The sequence below is a fragment of the Fusarium verticillioides genome, chromosome 8, assembly GCF_000149555.1.
Source record: "Fusarium verticillioides 7600 chromosome 8, whole genome shotgun sequence".
NCBI classification, from domain to species: Eukaryota; Fungi; Ascomycota; class Sordariomycetes; order Hypocreales; family Nectriaceae; genus Fusarium; species Fusarium verticillioides.
Window position 1 is genome coordinate 1,713,523 of NC_031682.1, and position 15,082 is coordinate 1,728,604.

Sequence of the window (15,082 nt, forward strand, 5' to 3'; positions counted from 1 at the left end):
TCTACCCTTCATAGAACGTTTTTTATTCTGTACGTGTTGTCTTATCATTAAATGTTTCTTGGCTGTAGCTTTGTAAAGCTACAACCATAGTATTGCCTCAGTCTTTTTAGACATGAACCCTGTCACAACCTCATATCGAATGTTCGACGCATGTTCTGCATCCTTCTAACTTATTAACACGCCGTCCATCGATCTTCCGTCGAAAGCACGGTCTCTGTGGCGGAAAAGCCTAATCTGCCTCTTCTTCTCCGCCAAGAAGGGTCTCGACCTCCACCCACAACCAAGCTCCCATCTTTGGACAAGCTCAAATCTGTCTCGTGATCTGAAAGCTTTCGTTATGCCCAGACTTGGAAGTAACCAAGACCCAGCCCTACCATTATCGCCTTTACTGATTCTGGCTTTTGCTTTTCTTTCCTCGGAAGAACCCTCCGACAGCGCCCATCAGACCTCCGAGACCCTTCTCATGACTGTCCTTGACTAAACCCCCTCTTATCCACCCCGGTAGTTTGCCCCGGATTCGCTCCGTGCCATATCGTCGATCCACAAGAACTATCGCTGCATAATCGCCCCGGTGCCGGATTGCACGGCCGATACTCTGGTTAACTGCCCGCATACAAGCGTTTTCGTAAAAGTCTCTCGCTGTCTGCTTGCCTTTACTTATAGCTTCTTCTTTCGCCACGCCTTGCGCCGTGAGGTTGTTTTGTGTCGTTGTCTCGATGTACTCGATTTTTGCTTTCCAATCTGGTGATGCGATGTTGGGATAGGGTAATCCGATTACTATGACGCATCGACCGAGACGGTCGGAGAAGTTGATGCCTTCTGACATCTTACCACCTACGACGCTGAGAAGAAGGGCGCCTTTGCCGTTGCTCTTCCCGCCGAGGATGGCGTCGGAGTATTCTTGGAGGACCTCATCGCTTGATGCGCCCCTTGATTCTTTGAAGAGTGCTTTTCGTGAGGCCAGTCGATCCCAGATTGGCTGTGCATTCCCTTGACTCTTTTGCCAAACAGCTACCACCTCATCAAGATATCCATAGCTGGGGAAAAAGATAACGACACCATCGGGGACTAATGAGCAGAGGTTCAGAATGGCAAGGCCCAGCTGCGTTATCATTTCTGTATCGCCTCGTTTCTGGAAGCTAAACTCAAAGGGTGGTGCCCCAGGCCTTGAAGAGGCCAGTGTCCAGACGCAGAGGTTCTCGGGCGGAATGACATGTCCACAACTGAGAGTGGTGATTTTTTCTTGTTTCAGTGATGGGAATAGGTGGTCCTTGTAATCGTCAAATGGCGACATTGTACCTCCTGCAAGCACAACTGCTCTCGCACTAGACGCGATAGATGAGAATGCGTAAGTCGGGGATAAGAGCAAGTAAGAGAGTTGTATGTCAAGGTTTGGCCCCTTGATCTTTTGGTAGAATATTCGTCCCTCGGAGCTGAGATTGGTGAAGGCGATGAGGAACGATACTAGGGTGTGAAGAACTGGCGAACTGGATCTTGGTGTTTTGGAGTTTGTATCCTCGCTCTCGACATGGGATATGTAACTTTCGATCTTGAAGGCAAGCTTTGACTCCTGGATGTACTGAATGAGCTCAAACATGTTGATCTGGTCAATACCTTTTGATCGGGTCAAGTCGTTGGGATCCACGATACCATGTTCTTGCTAGCAGGACATCAGTAATTGCGATTTGATCAGTGGCAGTAGACTGACCTTGAACTTGAGTGCCCCATCCATCCACTCGCTTAGACCATCAATGACTCTTCCCACTCTCCCAACATTGACTCGATTGACGCCTTTGAGTTTCTTGCCAAACTTCTTCACATAAACGCCCAACATGGCGCGTCCTCTTCGCAGATCGCTCAGCTTAATCTCAGCCGCATGCACATTTGCCACCGCATCCATGATATTATGCGCCTCATCGATAATAACAACACTTCCCTCCAGCTTGACGCCAAGCGCATCTCTGGCGCTCTTCTGCAGCAGTAAAGGGTACGGAAGTGTAATGATCTCAGCGCCTGGTAAGGCAGTTCGCGATGCGTAATATGGGCAGACAGAGAGTGATTTGCCAAGTTGATGAAGGTCCTCGATATCGGGCAGTGTGGCCAAAGCCGAGTCGCGAAATTGATGTGTCTGAGAAATTAGATCTTCTTTGGGTACGAAGGGGCATTTCTGTCCCGACTTTGGCTGTTGAAGTTCTGAGCACCGGTCGTTGATGGCTTGTACGGACCCAAGGCGTGAGACAGTGGGATTGATGCATAATCTCTGTCGGGATGACAATGGTAGAAGCTTTACTGCTTCTATCTTCGTCTCTTCGCTCTTGGCGAGTGATATTGGCAGTGAAGGTGGAAATGAGGGGCGACGAAGTTCGGTGATGAATTGCGAAAGTTGAGAATGTGTTCTTGACGTGTAATAGATCTATTAATGTTACTAGTCGTACTTTACGGTTCATCGAAGACATTCGCACCTTGATTGGCTCCTCCAAAAGATCATCTTCCTGCTCAGGCTTTTTTGCCCCTCCCAAGCCGATACTCGCAAGGACTTCTCGTGTCTCTTTACTCAAGCCAGAAAGCGCGTCATGAGGTCCAGTGTCGAGATCATCAGGGTCATCAAGCAACCACTCGGCATCTTCATCTTCTACGCGTGATCTACTGGGTACGAAGTCTTCAACTCGTCGACGCTTACGGGAACGTTCTTCTTGTGCCTTTTCCTTAAGACGAAGGGTCTCAAGACGCTTTTCTCGATCTTCCCAGCGGGTAACGAGCTCTTCGCGCTTGCGGCGGAGAAGCTGCTCAACAAGCCATGACGGTTCATCCTTATAAGCTTCCGCTGATTCTTGGATAGATGCTTCTAATTGATTGGATTTGTGGTTGCGGAGCCATGTTAGTGAGGCGCAGATCAATGACAGTGACTTCCCCTATTCGATGTTAGTATTTCTGGTAGGATGACGAATTGGAGAGTCAAAGCTAATCGATGCAGTATCAAAATATCCGTCTCAGCCTTGGGGAGCACTCACTGTACCAGTCGGGCTCTCCAATATGCCAACCTGCCCATTACCAGTCTCCAAAACATTGTAAACAGCCTTCATAAACTGCTCTTGAACAGCATAAGGTGTATACGGGTGATGAAAGTTTAACTTTTCAAGATCTTGCGTGACTTTATCCGCTTTGGATTGCGCCATCTTGGTTAGATAACATCACTTCCCAGTTGATCGAGGACCAGAGTCACCGCGCTTCAGTCGCGTCTTAAAAGCATCAGTTACCCTTGAGCCCATCACTGGTGGGTCCTCACCGAGTCTCACCACGGTCAATCCACGAGATCACCTGACCCGCTAAAATTGGAAAGAACGCAAGTCGGCCCCGCTTTCCCACAGCCATTTTCTTAGGGTTGCTCTGCCCTCGTCTAGATTTTCGGCTCTTGCTAGCTTTACAGGATATCACCCTCCATTTCGAAGTTTCGACTGTGAACAATCGGACAAGTCGACAACCACAGCCGTCACCATGCCTACCCGTACTTCAAAGACCCGCAAGCAGTATGTCCTCATCCCCCTCGCCGTCGACGAGGTTGGTCGTTGAGAGAGACCGCGTCCGTTTCTGTCTTCCCTAGGGAAAATTAGAGATAGACCGCTGGAGCTCACAATAATCGCCCTTTGTCGGCGGCTGCTCTCGAACCCGACGAGATAAAAAAAACGATGTTATACCGAACTTGAGATGGACTGACTTGTGATTCAGCCGCGGTCACGTTTCCGCCGGTAAGGGACGTGTCGGAAAGCACCGCAAGCACCCCGGTGGTCGTGGTCTTGCTGGTGGTCAGCACCACCACCGTACCAACATGGACAAGGTACGACAGCGCGATTGAAGCGAAGACTTGGACCAGATTTTGGCTAACTCATTAACAGTACCATCCCGGTTACTTCGGTAAGGTTGGTATGCGATACTTCCACAAGCAGCCCAACCACTTCTGGAAGCCCATCATCAACCTCGACAAGCTGTGGTCTCTCGTCCCCCAGGAGACCCGTGACGCCTACGTCTCCGGCGAGAAGAAGGACACCGTCCCCGTCCTTGACCTCCTCCCCCTCGGTTACTCCAAGGTCCTCGGCAAGGGCCGTCTCCCCGAGATCCCTCTGGTCGTTCGCGCCCGCTGGGTCAGCCGCCTTGCTGAGCAGAAGATCAAGCAGGCCGGTGGTGTCGTCGAGCTTGTCGCTTAAGCAAGCAACTGTTCTCTAAATGTTGTGCTTGCTTAGGAGTCGGTTGGGCTTGTATGGGAATTTTCGCAAAAGGAAAAAAGAATCTCCAACCCGCGAACAACGGGCAATGGATGACAGGTCTCCTGTGAGCAGGGACCTAGGTCGGTCGGCTTCGGGCATTGCATCAGGGACTCTTGCAAGGAGTTAACGAAATAAAAATCGATTTTCGCCCATGATTACGAATGACGAAACCTTTTTTAATACATTGTGATCGTGCTATTGATGTCCTTGTATCTATTCCCGTGAAACTTTTGTAACACTGGGTATGTTGGGCTATGTACCAGATATCTAGCCAACCACTTCCATAACACCGTACTCAAACCAACGCCTTTCCATGCTTCTATGATTACATTAGTGATACATAATTCTTTCAATGCCCCGCCATTGCTTGCTCGTTCTCTTGCCTCTCAGCCTCAATTTCACCCAAGAGAAGAAAATCGTGGTTCAATGCTTCCGCAGCTGTTATTCTCCTGCCAGGATCCAGCTCCATACACCATTCGAGAAAGTTGATGGCCAACTTTTCCTCTCCTGTCAGAGGCTTTTCATCGCCTCTGCATGTGCTCCACATGATGATCTTCTCCATTGAGAAGCCTCCTTGACCAACGGTGGGGATGCTGGTCTCGAAGACACACCCATGTAGTAAGCCTGCAGCCTTCATGCGTTTAGTACCAAAGATAGTCGCTATCTCAATCATGGCCTCAACGTCGTCAGCCGAATTGAAGAATGGGAAGCGCTTAGATAGAATGGTAAGTAAGATAACGCCGGCAGACCAGATGTCGATCGATGTAGTTTGCTCAGTGCACTTGAAGAGAACCTCAGGAGCACGGAAACCTCTTGTTCCAGCGCGATTGGCACGTCGGGATGATCGTGTGTCAGACTTGGGATATCCTGCTTGGGGAGTCGCAGCATTCTGTGCCCAGACTGAGTTTGTTTGGCGATGCTTTCGGACTTCTCGGGACTCGTGACATAGACAAGGCTTCGCATCAGACCCTTCCCTCTCGGCAAGACCAAAATCGACTAAGACACCGCGCTGTGTACCTGGGTCGTACAGAAAATTGGTGGGCTTGATGTCTCGGTGCAGAATCTTGTGATCATGAACACTTTTCAGGGCGGTGAAGAGTTCTCGAAGGTAAACAGAGATCTCTGTAATAGTCAAGTCGCGAAAGTACGTGCGGAAGTCTCCGTGTCGAAAGTAAGGCAGGATAGCCACGACCTGGTCGGTTTCGCGGAATGCGGTGATCAGAGGACAGACAGAGGGGCATTGGCGTAGATCGTGGAGTAGTTCAAGCTCGTTGAGAATTCGCGAGGGACTTGACGTGACGTAGATCTTCTTGATGGCGACGTAACGTGCCTTGCGACGGGGACGGTGAGACACAGGACTGTCAGTTGCATTGGGCGGTGGTGTCCATTTTGACGAATCGTCTTCGTAGTCCCAGCTGTTGTCGTAGTGGTCGTACATAATATCCTCGGCTTTGTAGACGGTAGAGAATGTTCCTGGCAACATTGGTTAACCTCAATGAGACGCAGATGGGAGAAAAGGGGATGTACCTTCACCGATGCGTTTGATCAGCCGATACCGATTGCGAAAACCAGGAAAGTCATTCTGTAACTTGTCCATGTCTGCTTGGACGGTTCGGTCAACGGCTTCGTCTTCGGACTCCTCCTCCTCTTCTTCCTCTTCCTCCTGGGGCTCTTGTTGGGGTTGTTGGTTTTGCATTTTCTGAATGTGATGTTGTTGATTCGCCTGCTGTACTGACTCAACGCGTTCGTCTTCATCTATCGGAGCTGCCTCTTCAGTGCGCTCCTCCTCTGCCATCATCTCCGTATCCTCCGTCCTCAAATCCTCATGGATATCGAAGTGCTCTTCAACATGCTGATGAACCGCGGCGCTCATGATCGCTTTGTAATACAGAAAATGTACCCAGTAAAAAGGAACCTCACTTCAGCCACTTCGAACTCTCACAGGCAAAAACAAACTTGAGCAAAAGAACAAGACTTTGTTATTGGTCCTTCAGAGCATTCACGGGTTGCAAATGCAGTTGAAGTTGGAGGGGCTTAAAGATTAAAGCCAGCCTTTGATGGATGGTTGCAGGGGCCTGATAGGCTCAACGCGCTGTCTTTTTAGCGGGACATGGAGGGGAAGGGTTCTGAGTGGTCGCGATGAACAAAACAAAAACAATCGTTGCCCAGGGGTTCGCTCACGTCCCCTCAGCCAAATCTAAATCCCCTCCACCGACTCGGTACTAAGCTTGCATTGTCAACAAGCACCAAACGGTCAGGTTTAACGGGTCTGGTATTACCTGGTCGCAATACATTCGGCGCATAAGGCACGCCTAGTCCTTTATCATTTTGTGATACCCTTTCATTAGGTTTTAACGTTCTTACCACTATATTTCTTTACCTCGTGTCGCTCGCCACTTGCGACGACATTGTCGAATCGCCCGCCATGGATACCATTGACTTTGACCTCAACGATGCCTTGAAGCACTACATGTCGGACCCGGCCAGCATTTCAACGCCTGAAGCTGATGGGGCTCTCTTCGACTGCGAAAATGACCCCGAAGCCCTTACCCTCCCTGTCGTTAACTCTGTCCTGAACCCTATCGTCGACGCAGTCGCCGATAATCCAGATGCCATCATGCGCGCTTCCCACATGGACTCGCTGCAGTTTCTCCTCAAGTTAGCCCCCATATCCCTCCATCATTCACCTGATACTCCGACTGTGGGACAACATTCTGAGCTAGAAAATCCCAGATACACAGCACATCTCCCCACCCACGCCCTGAGCAAGATCTTCGACCTTGTTATGAGCGGCTTGAGTGCAGAGGCCGACTCTGTTCACTCCGATATCGACTCCCCCGACGAGCAAGACTCGGTACTCCACCACAAGAAGCTACTCGAGATATACGGCTTCCTCCTGCAATGGACGATCGCTGCTGTTGAGACCAAGGCCGCTGAGAAGTCGTCAGCGGCACCGGCTGCTAGAGGACGCGGAAAGGGAAAGAAGGGGCCTGCAAAGGATAAGGATGCAGCTTGGGATTCGGCTACACAGCTTCAAGGAGCCTTGGAGATTATGTGCAAGGTCCTTAAGCTCAAGCTCTCTAAGATCTTTCTCACAACAAGCGAACGAGACACGTTCATTGGTCTCCTTACCCGACCAGTTTACATGGTTTTGGAGAGTGAGCAACGAGTCAAGACAACCACTATCCGAATGCACTGCTTCAAGGTCCTTTGCATTGCAGTGAAGCATCATGGGCATGGATATGGTAAGCATGTCGAAGTGCCCACATCAAGTGAGATGCTGACAACTGAAAGCGGCGCAAATCAACATCATACAGAACCTGACATATTTCGAGCACTTGTCGGAACCCATGGCCGAGTTCCTACACATTCTAGCAGAAACTTACGACTATCCTCAGCTCGCTGACGAGGTATTACGCGAAATCAGTAACAAAGAGTTCAATTCGAACGATACTAGAGGACCTAAGTCTGTTTCTTCCTTTATTGCCAAGCTTTCTGAGTTGGCGCCACGATTGGTGATCAAGCAGATGACCATGCTTGCAAAGCAATTGGACAGCGAGGTAGGCTCTCAGGTATATAACCTAGGTTTTTTTTTTAGCTAACCAGAGTAGTCATATACTCTTCGATGTGCTCTTATCGAGGTCTGCGGAAACATGGTTGGCTACCTCAGCAAGCAAGATGAGCGCAGCGAGAACCACAAGTCCCAATTGAATGCTTTTTTCGATGTGTTAGAAGAGCGATTCCTCGACATAAACCCCTATTGCAGGTGCAGAACTCTACAAGTGTACATGCGACTTTGCGATCTTGCGCAAAAATTCCCCAAGCGACGACAAAAGGCTGCAGAGCTCGCCTGTAGAAGTTTGGAAGACAAGAGCAGCAATGTCCGACGTAACGCAATCAAGCTTCTAGGCACACTTATCAAGACACATCCTTTCACGGTCATGCACGGTGCGCAGCTGTCAAGAAAGGAGTGGCAGGCTCGTTTGGACATGGTACAGGAGGAATTGGATGCTCTCAAGCCTCCGCCTGGTGTTCCTGGCTTTGGAGGCGACCAGGCGAACACGACTGTTGACAACGAACTTCTTGATGAGGCGACACAACTTGGCTCTCCTCAGAAGCCAAGCCAGATGACTGAGGAGGAGAAGGCGGCTGCCATCAAGAAGGCACAAGAGGAAGCTGCTACAAGCGAAGCTATCGAGAAGCTGACACTCACCCGACGATACTACAACGAGGCTCTCAAGTTCATCGATGTGATCCACGATGCCACCACCACGATCTGCCAGCTCCTCGGATCAAGGAACAAGAGCGAGGTTATTGAGGCCATGGACTTCTTTGAGGTCGGTGACGCCTACAATATTGAGCAGAACAAGGTCGGTATTCGACGTATGCTTCGACTCATCTGGACCAAGGGCAATAGCGATGAAGGAAAGGGTGTCCAGACACACTTGATCGAGTGTTACAGGCGACTATTCTTCGAGGCACCTGACTCGTTCAGTCCCAATGACTCGGCGATTTACATTGCGCGAAACATGATCAGTTTGACCTTTGGCGCAACACCCGCTGAGCTCACGTCGCTTGAGCAGCTTTTGGCCACAATGATGAAGGGCGGCATGATCCCCGAGGTTGTTATCAACAAGCTTTGGCAAGTGTATGGTGTTCAGAAACGGGAGATTTCCCGGACTCAGCGCCGAGGTGCTATCATTGTTTTGGGAATGCTGGCAACTGCAAACCCCGAGATTGTGGTTGGCGAAATGGAGACCATGCTTCGGACTGGTCTTGGTCTGCATGGACGCAATGATCTCCAGTTGGCCAAATTTACGTGCATTGCTTTGAGGCGAATTAACCCGTCTGGACGACAGTCTAAGGACTCTCCTGTCAAGTTCTCACGATTGCCCAATGACCACGCCGTTTCGGTCAGATTGGCTGCCATCACGGAGGTTCCTTCGGACAGCAAGGAGTGGTATGGAGTAGCAGAGCAGGCCATCAACGCCATCTATGCTATTTCTAAGCATCCCGATACCGTCTGCTCGGACCTCATTCGACGAAAAGCACGACAGGTGTTTGGGCAGTCTCGCACCCCACCATCTTCGCAACCCAGCTCGCGCCCTACATCGCGAGATGAGACCAAGATTGCGCCAACAGCCGACCAGACTGCGACCCAGGGCGAGAAGAAGAAACGTGATAACGCCATCGCTCTGTCTCAGCTTCTATTCATCGTCGGCCACGTTGCCATCAAGCAAATTGTTCATCTTGAGCTGTGTGAACTCGACTTCAAGCGCAGAAAGCAGGAGAAGGAGAAGGCAGCGCCCGCTAAAAACGACAAGGACAAGGAAGATGCGGATGAGCTTGATCTCATCGGAGGCACAACAGAGGATGACTTTACAGAAGCCATGGCACACATTCGTGAGCGAGAGCTTCTATACGGACCCAACTCTCTACTAGCCGTCTTTGGCCCACTGGTGTCAGAGATATGTGCCAACAACACAACATACGCCGATAAGGGACTCCAGGCCGCCGCGACACTCTGTCTCGCTAAGCTCATGTGTGTGTCTGCCGAGTACTGTGAAGCAAACTTGCCGCTGCTCATCACCATCATGGAGCGTTCGCCCAACGCCACTGTACGAAGCAATGCCGTTATCGCGCTTGGTGACATGGCAGTCTGCTTCAATCATCTCATTGATGAGAACACCGACTTCCTTTACCGCAGACTGGCTGACGACGATGCGTCCGTCAAGCGAACGTGTCTCATGACGTTGACCTTCCTGATCCTCGCTGGACAGGTCAAGGTCAAGGGTCAGCTCGGCGAGATGGCCAAATGTTTGGAGGATGAGGACCGCAGGATCGCTGATTTGGCGAGAATGTTCTTCACCGAGCTCAGCACCAAGGACAATGCTGTGTACAACCACTTTGTCGACATGTTCAGTCTGCTCAGTGCTGGCGGCAATATGGAGGAGGAGAGCTTCCGCAGGATAGTCAAATTCCTTCTTGGTTTTGTTGAAAAGGTATGTGATGCACTCATGGTTGGACAAGCAATAACTAACGCATTGACCAGGACAAACACGCCAAACAGCTGGCCGAGAAGCTGGCCGCACGACTCAACCGTTGTGAGACAGAGCGACAATGGAACGATGTTGCATATGCGTTGGGCATTTTGCAACATAAGAATGAAGAGATTACAAAGCTGGTGTCTGAAGGCTACAGAGTCGTTCAATCCTCTGCTTAAGGGTGCTGGAGTCGCATCTTGGGATTGGCTAAAATGATGCTATGAGTGATACGAAATGGGATGTATTGATGAACATATAGATGGCCAGGCTGGGTGGAGATGCATTGAGTTAAAGTTTTCGCGATAGATACCAGTGTTATTGAAGAATTTTGGTATTGAAGTTTGTGTTGCCTCCACTTTTACTGCATTGGCGTTTGATGAAAGAAGATTCCGTAGCTGAAGTGACACCTGTTTGGCGTAGGTTATATGATGCTTGTTGTGTTTCACGATGTTTGTCACAGGCTCGACAACGCTCAAAGGCAACATCCCTGGTGGTTGGTAAGACTTCAGATGTAAACACGCCGACGAAGTTGACCTAGTATACGTAAACAATGCGCATGTGACTCAATTGTTCCATTCTGAGCTCAACTGGTGATGAATTTTCGCATCCCGAATTGATCTAGGGTAGTCATTGACACGCCACCAACTGAGACCACTTCTGCGTCGCGAGACAACCCAAGCTAAAGACAAGCCCCACACAAGCTGTCCAAGTGATAGCCTCGGCCATGGCATCCGTGATCGAGTAACAAAGGATCAAGACAGTTGAGGAAGTTGACAAAGAGATAATGTCATTGCTTTGAATCAAGTGGACGCGGCAGTTTAATCGAGCCTTTTGTGTTTTGCCCTTTTTCCCTGGGGACTCGAGCTGTAAAGTATAACTTGAGCTTGCAGCGTTGATGATTGAATGATGTGACGGGGGGTCAGCACCTCCAGCTCCAGGTACAAAAAGGGCGGGTCTTCCCACCTTTGATTCTCTGAGCGGCAGTTGTACTGTATCGAGCCCATCATAGGACGAAACTTGGTGATCTATTGCTAACCTGATTGGTTCACTCGTGGTAAGCTCTCTCAATGGCCCTGCTCTGCTGATTGATATGAATATTGTTAACATATAACTAACTTATATCAGTCACTTCACAACAACAATCAATATTGACGCCCAGTTCAAACATCTTATCGCTCCCCGCCTCTCGTGTTACTCCACATTTCTATTCCGACTTCAGACTTGAGTTGCTCTTTTGTTTTTGTTTTTGTTTCTTATTCTTGTCGATAAGATAAAGATAGTGAAACAAAACCGCTTCTGCTGTCTTGTCTTGTCTTGTCTTGTCCAACATCACGTCGCATTTGTTACCCCAGAGCTTGGACCACATCCAACTCCTACGATCGCGATCGCGGAGTATCAACTGCGCCACCAATTTACATCGCGGTAGGCGCCGCGATAACGTTCCAGCGCCTCCGAGTTTCTCAGCGTCAGCGCCCGCCCGAGCTGCTCATCTACCCAGCCAGCCACGTGATCGCGCTCATTGAAACCAGTACAAGGAAGAAGCTGGTCCGCGCTACAAGCTGTGCCAAACCTAGTGCGTCACCTTGTACGAGCTTTCTTTCGTAGCATCAAGGACAAAAAAAAACCCAGCGAAGCGATTCAAGTCATCAGCGCGACCTAGTTCTTGCGGTACCATCATTTACGCTGTTTAAACCTGCGAAGAATTATCCATTGAGAAGAAACAACGCGATTGCGACTGCGATTTGCACGTGCGACTGCGGCGCGCTGATTCACTTTCGCGACGATCTGCTGGTGAGGCCATGGGCTTGACTGGTGCGCCTGCGCCGCGAAGGATTAAAGAAAGGGGAGCTCGCTAGGTACGTTTCTTCGCCATTCGGAATCACTAGCGACTTGATCCACGCTCAGCCTTTCACCAAGATTTGCATGGCAAGTTCCGATGAATGCGAGCTAATCTTCGTGATCAGAGGCTACCGATATCATCGCAAGAACCCTTACACACATTTCACCTACCAACGATACACACAATGCACGACAAGATCGTCCCCCTAGGCTCGCGCCTACATTACCCCATCATCGTTACAAAACTTCTCAAGAAACCCGGCGATACGATCAAGAAACAAGAAAGTATTTTCGAGTACAAGTTCCACTGGAAGCGCAAGGTCAACGAAGAGACCTGGAACGATGAAACCACATACACTGAGTTCGATAGCCCCGCTGAAGGCAAGCTCAAGCAATGGCGCATCCGCGAAGGCCAGGAGATCGCGGCTGACTCGCCCTGTCTGATGGTTGAAGAAGCGTGCGGTCACGAAGTCCAGGTGCAGGGTCTTTGCAGTTTGTGCGGCGCTGATATGACCGAGATCAACTGGGCGAGTGATAACCTCGATACAGATCGCGCCATGATCAACATGAGCCATGACCAGACTGTTTTGAGAGTCAGCGAAAGCGTCGCTACAAAGGCCGAGCACGAGAACCAGAAGCGCCTACTCAGACAACGGAAACTGAGTCTCGTTGTCGATCTTGATCAAACTATTATACATGCCTGTATAGAACCCACGATCGGAGAGTGGAAGAACGATCCCACGAATCCTAATTATGAAGCTGTGAAAGATGTTAGGGACTTCCAGCTCAACGATGACGGTCCTCGCGGATTGACCAGCGGCTGCACGTACTATATCAAGCTTCGACCGGGATTAATGGAATTCCTGGATGAGGTCTCCAAGATGTACGAGCTACATGTTTACACCATGGGTACCCGTGCCTACGCCCTCAACATCGCCAAGATCGTTGACCCCGAACAGAAGCTCTTTGGAAACCGAGTTATCAGTCGTGACGAGAATGGCAGCATTACTTCCAAGAGTCTACAGCGTCTGTTCCCCGTCAGCACAGACATGGTAGTTATCATTGACGACCGAGCCGACGTGTGGCCTATGAACCGACCGAACCTGATCAAGGTGGTGCCCTACGATTTCTTCAAGGGTATTGGCGACATCAACTCGAGTTTCCTCCCTAAGCGAACAGACATTCTACCTATACTCAAGTCGAAGCCCGTGGAAAAGGGTGTGAAGATAGCCCCGAAAGCTTCACCGATGGATGAGATTGCTCGAATGAGCGGCGGAGACGATGCCGCCAATCTAAAGGTCCAGGAAGAAGAGCAGGAAAAGACCCTTGAGAAGCAACTCAAGGACCGACCATTGCTCCATATGCAGGAAGAGCTAGACAAGGAAGACGATCAGCAAGATACGAATGTTGGCGAGAATGCTAGCGAATCACCACCTATTCACCACCGAAATGTTCTTGTTGACGACGATGAGGAGCTTATCGCGCTCCAAGACCACCTTACAGATTTACACACGGCATTCTACGAGACATACGACCGGCGAAGAGCGGAAAGAAGAGAGAAAGAGGGGACGCACCCACCTGCGCATAGCAAGTCCAAGAGAAGGGCGTCGGTCGATGATGGTGTTGACTTATCTATGGTCCCAGACGTCGGCGACATTCTTGACGAACTCAAGTCCAATGTCTTGTCTGGTCTTGTGATTGTGCTATCAGGGCTTGTCCCTCTGGGCGTGAGAGTGGAGGAGTCAGAGATCGGTATGCAGGCTCAGAGTTATGGTGCTCAGGTCCTGGATACAGTGTCGAAACGAGTCACACATCTTGTCGTTGCCTCATCACGCCCTCGTACCAAGAAAGTGCAGCAGGCCGCCAAAATCCCCAGCATTAAAATTGTCAACCAAAACTGGCTCACCGACTGCCTAAGTCAATGGAGGCGACTTGACGAGCGACCCTATTTTTTAGAGATTCTCGACGCTGATAGGGAGAAGGGAGAGGATGACACGACCGAAGTTACATCGGAAGCCGACGAAGCTGAAGATGCGCAGACGGGGCAAGAGCTAAGAGACTTTGACTGGGGAGAAGCTGAAGATGAACTGGCCGAGTTCCTGGATGATGATCTTGGCGACGACGGCGACGTGAGCATCGCTCCCACAGTCACTGAATCAGACGTAGAGTCCGTGGACGGTCAGAACTCGAAAGGCATTAAACGTAAGGCTGACGCCGATGAGTCAGACGACGACGGCTCAAATCTCGGCGAAAGTGTTCTGGCCAAGAAGCAACGTCTGGCTCGGAATAGGGGCGCCTCTGGTCTCCGATCAATACAAACACCAAACGGTGACGACCAAGATACAGAAGATGGAAGTCTACCTACACCAGTACCAACAGGCGACGAAGATGTGGTGGATCGGGACAAGGAGCCTCTGGTGAATGTTGACGATGGGGCAGATTTTGATGAGGATGAGCTGGAGAGAGAGTTGCTAGCAGAGTTGATGGCGGACTGATATATGAGAAGCATTACTGGCGAATTGAAGACTTGGAACCTCGGGGATGGAGTCAGGCGCGATATGGAATAGGATAATTTTACCCTACATTTACATCAGTAAAATGGAGATAGAATCGTGTACATGACGGGAGGGAGTTGATTGGTTTGAGATTTGTACTGGTAACTGCTATGTAATACCCCGAGGCAAGGACAATCAAGTCTTACAAGCACGTTGCTGTGTCTACCTAATCTTGACGAGTGGTCTTGTGAAAAAATGTGAGCTATTGCGTGCCATGTTTGCTTCTTTGTCCCTGATCAGATGAGGCTTGAAACCGATTACGCTCCACCAGAGATCTTGTCACCGATTTTTGATGGAGAGACAGGGATGGTTGACTATCCCGTACTAACAATATCTGGTGCAGTATGAGCCTAAACGGGTTAGTGATAGCTACTACACAAAC

The 15,082-nt window shown here is 50.0% G+C and overlaps 5 protein-coding genes across 7 annotated transcripts; 3 read left to right on the forward strand and 2 right to left on the reverse strand.

Moving 5' to 3' along the window:
• Window positions 1-6: 6 nt before the first annotated feature.
• FVEG_07189 (chromosome transmission fidelity protein 1) lies at window positions 7-3,233 on the reverse strand. The gene is made up of 4 exons (XM_018895773.1): window positions 3,012-3,233; window positions 2,463-2,912; window positions 1,709-2,413; window positions 7-1,660 (listed from the first exon to the last, which is right to left on the reverse strand). Exons 1-4 carry the CDS (start codon window positions 3,174-3,176, stop codon window positions 386-388), a joined length of 2,595 nt encoding a protein of 864 aa, XP_018753098.1. The 5' UTR covers window positions 3,177-3,233; the 3' UTR covers window positions 7-385.
• A 101-nt stretch (window positions 3,234-3,334) lies between these two features.
• Window positions 3,335-4,578, forward strand: FVEG_07188 (60S ribosomal protein L27a). The gene is made up of 3 exons (XM_018895772.1): window positions 3,335-3,527; window positions 3,727-3,835; window positions 3,894-4,578. Exons 1-3 carry the CDS (start codon window positions 3,496-3,498, stop codon window positions 4,200-4,202), a joined length of 450 nt encoding a protein of 149 aa, XP_018753097.1. The 5' UTR covers window positions 3,335-3,495; the 3' UTR covers window positions 4,203-4,578.
• FVEG_07187 (CDC7 protein kinase) lies at window positions 4,425-6,315 on the reverse strand. Its single transcript, XM_018895771.1, has 2 exons — window positions 5,790-6,315; window positions 4,425-5,735 (listed from the first exon to the last, which is right to left on the reverse strand). The coding sequence occupies exons 1-2, from the start codon at window positions 6,133-6,135 to the stop codon at window positions 4,612-4,614; spliced, it is 1,470 nt and encodes a 489-aa protein (XP_018753096.1). The 5' UTR covers window positions 6,136-6,315; the 3' UTR covers window positions 4,425-4,611.
• A 152-nt stretch (window positions 6,316-6,467) lies between these two features.
• On the forward strand, window positions 6,468-10,660 carry FVEG_07186 (condensin complex subunit 1). 2 transcript variants are annotated; one of them, XM_018895770.1, is made up of 5 exons: window positions 6,468-6,920; window positions 6,996-7,507; window positions 7,557-7,822; window positions 7,874-10,264; window positions 10,315-10,660. In XM_018895770.1, exons 1-5 carry the CDS (start codon window positions 6,688-6,690, stop codon window positions 10,483-10,485), a joined length of 3,573 nt encoding a protein of 1,190 aa, XP_018753095.1. In that variant the 5' UTR covers window positions 6,468-6,687; the 3' UTR covers window positions 10,486-10,660. The 2 variants fall into 2 exon arrangements, with proteins under 2 accessions (XP_018753095.1, XP_018753094.1); XM_018895769.1 differs by having other exon boundaries at window positions 6,503-7,507.
• A 627-nt stretch (window positions 10,661-11,287) lies between these two features.
• Window positions 11,288-14,947, forward strand: FVEG_07185 (hypothetical protein). Of its 2 annotated transcripts, XM_018895768.1 has the most exons (3): window positions 11,288-11,360; window positions 11,432-12,162; window positions 12,271-14,947. In XM_018895768.1, exon 3 carries the CDS (start codon window positions 12,331-12,333, stop codon window positions 14,638-14,640), a length of 2,310 nt encoding a protein of 769 aa, XP_018753093.1. In that variant the 5' UTR covers window positions 11,288-11,360; window positions 11,432-12,162; window positions 12,271-12,330; the 3' UTR covers window positions 14,641-14,947. The 2 variants fall into 2 exon arrangements, with proteins under 2 accessions (XP_018753093.1, XP_018753092.1); XM_018895767.1 differs by having other exon boundaries at window positions 11,432-14,947.
• Window positions 14,948-15,082: the final 135 nt, after the last annotated feature.

What these genes read in the sequence shown, in the direction of transcription:
- FVEG_07187 (XM_018895771.1), bottom strand. Translation starts at nt 6,135, where the DNA reads ATGAGCGCCGCGGTTCATCAGCATGTTGAAGAGCACTTCGATATCCAT. An exon ending in GATCAAACGCATCGGTGAAG is followed by an intron (nt 5,736 to 5,789) that starts GTACATCCCCTT and finishes CAATGTTGCCAG; the next exon opens with GAACATTCTCTACCGTCTAC.
- FVEG_07188 (XM_018895772.1), top strand. Translation starts at nt 3,496, where the DNA reads ATGCCTACCCGTACTTCAAAGACCCGCAAGCA. An exon ending in ACTTCAAAGACCCGCAAGCA is followed by an intron (nt 3,528 to 3,726) that starts GTATGTCCTCAT and finishes CTTGTGATTCAG; the next exon opens with CCGCGGTCACGTTTCCGCCG. An exon ending in ACCGTACCAACATGGACAAG is followed by an intron (nt 3,836 to 3,893) that starts GTACGACAGCGC and finishes ACTCATTAACAG; the next exon opens with TACCATCCCGGTTACTTCGG.
- FVEG_07185 (XM_018895767.1), top strand. Translation starts at nt 12,247, where the DNA reads ATGCGAGCTAATCTTCGTGATCAGAGGCTACCGATATCATCGCAAGAA.
- FVEG_07189 (XM_018895773.1), bottom strand. Translation starts at nt 3,176, where the DNA reads ATGGCGCAATCCAAAGCGGATAAAGTCACGCAAGATCTTGAAAAGTTA. An exon ending in TGGAGAGCCCGACTGGTACA is followed by an intron (nt 2,913 to 3,011) that starts GTGAGTGCTCCC and finishes AACATCGAATAG; the next exon opens with GGGAAGTCACTGTCATTGAT. An exon ending in ATGGGGCACTCAAGTTCAAG is followed by an intron (nt 1,661 to 1,708) that starts GTCAGTCTACTG and finishes ATGTCCTGCTAG; the next exon opens with CAAGAACATGGTATCGTGGA.
- FVEG_07186 (XM_018895769.1), top strand. Translation starts at nt 6,688, where the DNA reads ATGGATACCATTGACTTTGACCTCAACGATGCCTTGAAGCACTACATG. An exon ending in GCATCATGGGCATGGATATG is followed by an intron (nt 7,508 to 7,556) that starts GTAAGCATGTCG and finishes GACAACTGAAAG; the next exon opens with CGGCGCAAATCAACATCATA. An exon ending in TTCTTGGTTTTGTTGAAAAG is followed by an intron (nt 10,265 to 10,314) that starts GTATGTGATGCA and finishes CGCATTGACCAG; the next exon opens with GACAAACACGCCAAACAGCT.